General features: G+C 38.9%; 1 protein-coding gene across 1 annotated transcript; it reads right to left on the bottom strand.

The window, feature by feature from the left end:
- Positions 1–4,185: 4,185 nt before the first annotated feature.
- LOC140478429 (lysophosphatidic acid receptor 6-like) lies at positions 4,186–5,600 on the bottom strand. The gene is made up of 2 exons (XM_072571695.1): positions 5,556–5,600; positions 4,186–5,142 (listed from the first exon to the last, which is right to left on the bottom strand). The coding sequence occupies exons 1-2, from the start codon at positions 5,598–5,600 to the stop codon at positions 4,213–4,215; spliced, it is 975 nt and encodes a 324-aa protein (XP_072427796.1). The 3' UTR covers positions 4,186–4,212.
- Positions 5,601–9,145: the final 3,545 nt, after the last annotated feature.

Raw genomic sequence — 9,145 nt, forward strand, 5'->3', positions numbered from 1 at the left:
TACTGGAATGATGGTGTCCTTCTTGAAGCAGATGAGGTCTTCAGCTTGTAGGAGGAGAGCAGGAAGATAGTGGCACAGTGGCACGGTGGCACAGTGGTGAGCACTGCTGCCTCACAGCGCCAAGGACCTGGGTTTGATTCCAGCCATGGGCTGTGTGGAGTTTGCACGTTCTTCCTGTATCTGCCTGGGTTTCCTCTGGGTGCTCCTGTTTCCTTCCACAGTCCAAACGTGCAGATTAGGTGAATTGACCATGCTAAAATTGCCCACAGTGTTCTGGGATGTGTAGGTTAGATGCATTGGTCACAGGTAAATATAGAGGAACAGGGTAGGGGAATGGGTCTGGATGGGTTACTCTTTGGAGGGTCAGTGTGGATTTGTTGGGCCAAATATTCCACACTGTAGGGATTCTATGATGTTGGTGAATACCTCCACCAGTTGGCTTGTACAGGATCCAAGAGCTTGGAGATGTCCAAGCACTTTGCTTTCCTTGTACAGTAAGTACATATACTTGTCTCAGCTATTTAAAATTTATCAAGGATTTAGTAAAGGGCATGAAAGAAATGAGTCCACATTTGGTGACAACACAAAACTAGATAGGAAATCATGCTTTGAAGAGCACAGCTGTAGAGAGAGGCTTAATAATTTGGGGGATTTTGTCCCAAGAATGTCTGATACCGATGGGTGACCTTATAGAGGTTTATCGAATCATGAAGGGCATAGATAGGGTGAATAGCCAAGATGTTTTTCCCAGGATAGGGGAGTCAAAAACTTGAGGGCATAGGCTTAGGGTGAGATGGGAAAGATTTAAAAGGGACCTGAGGGGCAACTTCTTCACAAAGATGGTGGTGTGTTTATGAAATGAGTTGTCACAGGAGTTGATGAAGGCTAGTACAATTATAACATGTAAATGGCAACTAGGTGGGTATATGAATAAGAAGCATTTAGAGGAATATGGGCCATATGCTAGCAAATGGGTCTAAATCAATTTAGGATCCCTGGTTTGCACAGAGAAGTTGGACTGAAGGGTCTGTTTCGGAGCAGTATACCTCAATAAAGGGACTGTGAGAGGATTTCGTTGAATCCCTACATTGTGGAGGCCCCAGCCATTCAGCAATCAAGTTGACACCAATCTTCCAAAGAGCTTCATACTCACCTATAATCCTGCATTTCCCATGACCGATCAACCCTACCTGTGCATCGTTGGGCTGTGGGAGAAAATCATGGCAGCTGGAGGAAACTCATGCAGACACAGGGAGAACATATAAACTCCACACAGACATTCACCCAATGCTAGAATTGAACCTGGTCTCTGGTGCTGTGAGATAGCAGATCTAACCACTGAGGGACCATACTTAGGATATGACTGGGTAAGAAATAGTCATCAAAAAATAATTTGGGGAAATATGAAATTAACCCTCTTGTAGCAAGAATGGAAAAGCAGAATGTTTTTAAAAGGTAGAAATCCAATAAATGTTGAACTTTTAAAGGGATTGAGAATTTTAACATAGGTTGCAGGAAGTAAATATGCAGATACAGCAAACACTTAGTAGGGTAAAAGGTATATTATCCTTTATTATAGTTTAAGACTAGGAAATCTTATTGTAGTTATAAAGTGTTTTGATGAGACCATACAGCAAGCACAGTGTTCAGTTTTGATCACCTTAGGTAAGGGTGGAAAGATTTGCCTTAGAGCAATAAAGATGCAAAAAATGTTTACTATTCTGGCTCCTGGAATGAAAAGGTTTTCCTAGAGATTGAGTAGCATAGGCCAATATTCTCTAGGGCTTAAAAGAAAGAGATATGTAACCATTGGAACAAAAGACGTAACTATTCTTAAGAGGCTTGGCAGGGTAGATAGAGTCACAGAGTCATAGAGTTGTACAGAACGGAAACAGACCCTTTGGTCTAACTCATCCATGCCAACAAGATATCCTAACCTAATCTAGTCCCATTTGCAAGCACTTAGCCCATGTTCCTCTAAACCCTTCATATTCATATACCCTCCAGGTGCCTTTTAAAAGTTGTAATTGTACCAGCCTCTTCCACTTCCTCTGGCAGCTCATTCCATACACGCACCACCCTCTGTATGAAAACGTTGCCCCTTAAGTCCCTTTTAAATCTTTCCCCCTCACTCTAAACCTATGTCCTCTAGTTCTGTACTCCCCCAATCCCAAGAAAACACCTTGCCTATTTATCCTATCCATGGCCCTCATGATTTTATAAACCTCTATAAAGTTACCCCTCAGAATCTGGTGCTCCAGGGAAAACAGCCCCAGCATATCCAGCCTCTCCCTATAGCTCGTATCCTCTAACGCTGGCAACATCTTTGTAAATTTTTTCTGAACCCTTTCAAGTTTCACAACATCCTTCCGATAGGAGAGAGACCTGAATTGCATGCAATATTCCAAAGTGACCTAACCAATGTCCAGTACAGCCTCAATGTGACCTCCCAACTCCTGTACTTAATGCTCTGTCCAATAAAAGAAAAACATACCAAACACCTTCTTCACTATCCTATCTACCTGTGACTCCACTTTCAAGGAGCTATGAACCTGCACTCCAAGGTCTCTTTGTTGCTTAGAAACTATTTCATTTCACTCAAACATCTAGAACTAGACTAATGAAAAAAGGGCAGAAATTCAGAATTGATGTGAAGGGAAATATCTTCACTGAGAGGAGTTCTCTGCCTCAGAGGCTGTGGATGATCAGTTTAATACTGAGATTGACAGTCTTTAGGGCATGAAAGACATTAAGGAACAAGAGGATATGGCAATAAAGTGGAATTCATGCAGATTTTCATGATCTTATTGAATGGCGGAGCAGCATCAAAAATCCTGCTCCTATTTCTTATGTCCTTTGATTCTTCACCACCATTCTTAAAGAGTCTTTCATCTTGCATCCATAGGTATCAAAAAGAATCAGAAATCCTGTTATGGTGGGTTTTAATATATGATGCTAAAATAAACCGGTTCTGAATTGCCATACAAATTTAATTTGCTCTTTTGAAGAACATTGAAGTATTTTATTGCATTAGTGGTGCTTTATAACTGCAAGTTAAAACACATTCACTAGAACATTTCTATCACCAGTATCACAAAGATACATCGCTAGCCAAAATGTACCTTCATTCAAATGCAAGGGGTAACAAAGACTAAGAATCATCAAAGGGTGATTAAGATAATTTTGTTTGATCATATCAGCTGTATAGAAGTAGTATCATTGTACTGCACTGAAATTTAGACAAGTTTGACAAAACTGGATCTACAACATTCATCTTGTTTATAAGTAGCATTGTATTTCAATATTCGCTGGGCTCAGTTAGCACAAGTACAATGGCATAAAACAAAAGCAGAATATTGCAAAATCTGAGGCATGATCAGAAAATTTTGGAAATAAACTCTAGGTCAGGCATCCTCTGTGGATTTTTTTTAAAATGATAAGAAAAATGCTAGGCATGTAACAGGTTTTAAAGTACAGGAGCAGGGAAAGGTAAAGACAATAGGGCTGCTCTCTCACTAAAGAGAGCTGACTGGTGAAACTTAACTTGAAAATCATCTTGCCTCAGGTGAGGGGCAAAGATGAAAAAGCAGAACCTTCATGGTAACCTCAGCTCATACATGAATTGAATCTATACCATTGCTATTAGTCTGCATTACACTCCAGCTCTCCAGCCTACTGAGCTACTTTATCTGAAGAGCTGTTATTTAAACTTATCCTTTGCAGGAACTAAGAGGTCTTTTAATAATTTCTTATATATTCTACACTAAACAGTATTCACTATTTCAACTGCATTAACTAACCAAACCTTTATTTATTCCCTTCATTTATGTGATTCACTTTAAAATTCAATTTAGATTATCACATAGCTAGAGACCATTGAAACTGATTTTCAATTAATTTTACATATCACACAGCTACACATCCAATGTGTGTGATATTTTCATTGGGAGAGAACCAACATTGCTAATAATTTGGAACTAAGACTTACTGTTATCATCTTTTTGGAACAAGATTCAATGAAAACAAATCCCATTTGTTTTTGCAGATCACTTTTTATTCTAAGCTGCACTAAGGTAACAATATATGTTTAATGAATTATTCCAAGAGGTTTATTTTATTACCCATTTTCTTCATGCAGAGGCTGTAATCAACAAGGTAAATGATTGTAAATTCATGTAACCAAGGTAAAAAGAGGAAAATGAAGTTGAGAATTCAATTTGTATGAGTTGAATTAGTATCCACTATGCTCCTGATCTCTAATTTCCAGAAATTCTTAATGATCAGATAGTAGTACATTCCATCCAGGCAGCAATTAATGGTCACCAAACATTGAGTGATCTTGAGAAAGACTCGCAGGGGTGCTAGATATTCAGATATATAGCACTTCCTTGCTAACAAGTATAACAGCATGGCTATGTGATAAGGAGTAAAACATAAAAGGAAGGTTACCAGATTTGAAGAGACAATATTCAAAGATGTCCTCATGTTCATATCATCTCTCTCTTCATCCACTCTTCGTAATGTTCTGATGATCTGAATACTACAGAAAGACACAGTGACTGCAGAAGTTAAAAAGATAACTTCCATGCTCACAGGAATGATACCCCTTTCCCAAAATTCATCAAAGTTTACAAAGCAAATTTCCTTTTTTTGATTTCTGTCAGGTTGGATGTAATTTGGAATGCTTGCAGACCAGATACAAACCCACATCACAGTGCAGATAATGGTGGCTTTCTTTGGTGATCTGAGGGCTTGGGCCAGAAAGGGATGCTTGATAGCGATGTAGCGATCCAGTGAGATCAGCGTTATTAATAGGATCGTCCCATAGGTGTTCACAAAATACAGAGACTCCATAAACTTACAGAATATTGGTCCCAGCTCCCACATTCCATTCATCTGGTCTGCATGGATTTTGAAAGGCAGAGAGAAAAGCAGAAGTAAGTCAGAAAAAATCAAGTTTAACATGTAGATTGTAGATTCGATCAACTTCTTTAACTTGTTGCAGAGTATCCAGAATGCAGCCAAATTAATAATCAGCCCGAGGATGAACGTTGGTATGTAAACCACATACTGAAAGGTCTTCACGAATTGAAGGTCCGTTGTATTGTTCAAATTACACATATTTGCTGAAAGTAAAAAAGGCTATGTGATTATTTGAATCAGGATCTGAGTTAATTAATAATATTTTACTTTTAACTTGAACTTGCAATAATTTTCTAGTCTGTACAATTTGATAGAATAAATGTCACTGAATTAAATCCGAAACTAAACCTGCAATATATTGTTGGAATTTGAAAGCACTTGTTGAGTTTTCTCGAGTTATATCTGTTAGTGTACTGGCCACATCCTGTATTACGTAAATGTCAGAAAGGCTGAGTGGTCCTCTCACCATATTCTGAAGTAATGAGTGAAAAAAATATCCATGGCAGAACCTTCAGCTGCTAAACGGTGAAAGAGAGTGTGAAAAAAAATTCACATTTTAAAAAAATTCAATGGCATTGTTACCTTGTGGTTGGAGAATTTTTAATTTATTGAGCCCTTGAAATGTCACTCACCATAGTAACATGAAGACTGTTCACTGGATTCATAATCAAAAGCATGTTCTAATGTTCTGGAGACATGAGTTCAAGTCCCAGTCCAGCAGTGGTAAATTCAATTTATTAAATATATTGGAATAAAACGACAGTATGAGTATTGGTGAAACTACCCAACTGATATAAAATCCTATTTGGCTTAACAGTAATATTTACGGGAGGAAACCTATTATCCACCCTGGTTAATATGTAATTCTAGACCTGTTGGATTGTTCTACACAATATCTTAGTGAAAGTGACTCGCCATAGGAAGTTCAGAATCTTTTGTCTTGTGGGAGCTACTAGAAGTAATGGTCATTGTTTCAAATAAGCAGTTGTCCATTTAAGACAGAAATATTAATATTTTCTCCTAGTACTTTTTTTCAAAAAGAGTTAACGTAGTTAACATCGTGAGTATTGATTCCATAGAAATAGTGGGTCTGAGGAACTACTTGTGCAAAATAAGGGCTAACAAATGAATTGAATAGCTATTTTGTATCTGTCTTCACTAGAAAAGACAGAAATAATATCCCAGAAATAGCTTTGAATCATTAAATGGAAATGATCGAGGAACTCAAGCAACTTGCAATTGCCAGAAAAGTGGAACTGATCAAACCGGAGCTGTGCACTTTAATGTCCCCGTGCGCCTTGGACTTTATTTTAAGATCTTCAAAAAAAAGTGGTCAGTGAGATGGTTGGTGTATTGGTTTCATTTTCCAAAATTCCCTAGATTTGGGGAAGGTTCCATTAGATTAGAAATTAAAGAACTGAATGCCTTTGTTCAAAAAGGAAGAGAGACACAGAGTAAGAAATTACAGGCCAGGTAACCTCTGTCAAATAAATATGTTGGAAGCTGTTATTAAATATCTTGTAGGAGGGAATATAAAAAATTGTGGCTAACAGACCGAGTCAACATGGTTTTGTAAAAGGATTATCAAGTGTAACTCATTTCTTAGAGTTCTTTGAAGAAATAACTGATGCTGTGGAAAAGAGGAACTGATTAGATTACTTACAGTGTGGAAACAGGCCCTTTGGCCCAACAAGTCCACACCAACCTGCAACCCACTGAGACCCATTCCCCTACACCTAACACTGCAGCAATTTAGCCTGGCCAATTCACCTAACCTGCACATTTTTGGACTGTGGGAGGAAACCCACACAGACACAGGGAGAATGTGCAAACTCCACACAGTCAGTCGTCTGAGGCAGGAATTGAACCCGGGTCCCTGGTGCTGTGAGGCAGCAGTGCTAACTACTGTGCCACCGTCATTGTACTGAGACTTCAAGAAGGCATTATTAAAGGTTATTGAAAAAAATGAGTGCTTCTGATTTATGCAGAAACAAATTGACATGAATAGAAGATTGGAAATTAAGTATTAAGAGGAAACAGAAAATAGGCATACATAGTTCATTTTCTGATGAGCAAGCTGTGATGATGGTATGCCATGGGAAACTATGCTGGGGCATCAATTTATGTAATGTAGGAATGAAAAAAATGTTACTAAATTTACACAGATCAATGTAGGAAAGTATGCTGTATAGAGTACATAAGGAGGTTACAAAATAGATAGGGATAGGTGAGTAGGTAAATATATGTATAAGTAAAGGGTGGGTGAATGGAATGGAATGTAAGAAAACATGAAATTGTCCATTTTGCAAGTGAAATAAGAATATAACAAGCATATGATCCAATTATTGAGCGATTACAGACATCTGAGATGCAGAGGGATCTGGGATTCCGAGTGCATTACTTGCAAAGGATTACTATTCTGGAACAGTAAGTAATTAGGAGAGAGATTGGGATGTTATCATTTTAATGAGAGGAATTAAATACAAAAACAGGGAGGTTTTGCTCCAGTTAGACAGTGCATTGGTGAGACTGTACAGTGTTTTCTACCAATGCCTTTACTCAAAGAGGATGTGAATGCATTGGAAGCAGTTGAAAGAAAGTTTCGTAGACTAATATCAGGAATGGGAAGACTCTTTTAGAAGAGAAGGTTTGCATTTGCTATTGTTTAAATGATTAATAGGCAATTTGATTGAAACATATCAGATCCTGAGCAGTCTGGACGGTGTGGATCTGGAAAGGATGATGATTTCTGTGGGAAAATCTGAAAGTAGGATCTTCCTTTAAAAATCAGTGGTCATCAATTTAAAATAGTTTTTGTTCTTGTCAGATGGCCATGAAACTTTGTAATTCACTTATCTGAAATGTGATGGAAGCACAGCTTGAATATTTTCAAGGCAGGTGCAGGTAGTTCTTGGTAAGGAATGGCATAAATGTTATCAGCGTAAGTGGGTGTGTAGTTGAGGTTAGAATCAGATCAACCATGATCTTACAGAATGATGAATATAGCTCAAGAGCTGAGTGTCCTACTCCTGCTCCTAATATGTCAGTTTGTTTATTCATACGTCCTTATGTTCAGAGAATAAACTCAGGCAGAAAGGTTTGAGCAAAGAAGGGATTTCAAAATGAGCAAGACAATCTTAAGATTGAGGCTGGCTGAAAATAGAACACAGTGGAAGCTGGAAATCTTAAAGAAAAAGAAAAATGAAAAGAAAACAACTCAGCATCCTTGGTGAGGCGAAGAATTAATGTTCTCGGTCATTACATTTTGTTATAATGATGTGATAGGATTTCAACAAGGGAGCATGGGACCAGGACAACAGACGGTCTGTGTTAGGGTGGAAAAGAGGAATGATTGAATGACAGAAGATTTGGTCTTCCAGAGTGATGGGGAAAGAAACAAGGAAACAAAAGATGTGCCTTGTGCAGATAAGCTGACTGACAGCAAAACTGAGAGAAAAAGCAAATCATGCAAAGGGAAGGAGGCAAAATGGAGGCAGGGTGGGGTTTGGGGGGGGCATGAAGCAGAGTTTAAAGTCAGAAATTGTTGAAGTCAATGTTGAGTCTGTAAGGTTGTGAAGTGTGCAACCAAAAGATGTGATGTTCTTCCTCAAACTTACATTGAGTGACACAGCAATAGTGCTGCAGGCCAGTGACAGAGATGTCAGTGTGAGGACAAGGTAGTGGGTTACAATAACCGGCCACTTGAAGCTTGGTGTCTGATGTGCATTTTGCCTCCTGACAGGATGGGCGATGCTCATGCTATCAACCATAACAAGATGGTGGATGTGGCAGGATAGGAGGTGTTCGGGCTCCCGACCCGTCCGCTTCCTCTTGCATGGCTGACATCATTTTATTTTGGAATTTTATTTTAGTTTTCTTCATTTAACTTTTGGATCAAATCCATTTTCTCTTCTTTCTGCAGCTGCAGAGATGGAGAGAGGTTGCAGGTAGATGCTGAGCAGCAGATCTGATCCATTCCTTGTTGCCATGGCATTCACCTTTCAACAACTGTTCCAGCATTTGACGAATTGGGGTCTGTTCTTTGCCCCTGATGTTTTAGTGTTGTCTGCAACAGGGTGGGGGAAATGAATGATCCCTGGGTCCTTGGGAGTTAATTTAGATTCTTGGAAATTGAGGTGGGCCCCTGATCCTTGAGATGTAGGACAGTCTCCTGGCTATGGGGGCAGCTGGAATATTAGTGGCTTTGGCAGAGGTGATGTTC

Source organism: Chiloscyllium punctatum, chromosome 6 (genome assembly GCF_047496795.1).
Source record: "Chiloscyllium punctatum isolate Juve2018m chromosome 6, sChiPun1.3, whole genome shotgun sequence".
Classification (NCBI taxonomy): Eukaryota; Metazoa; Chordata; class Chondrichthyes; order Orectolobiformes; family Hemiscylliidae; genus Chiloscyllium; species Chiloscyllium punctatum.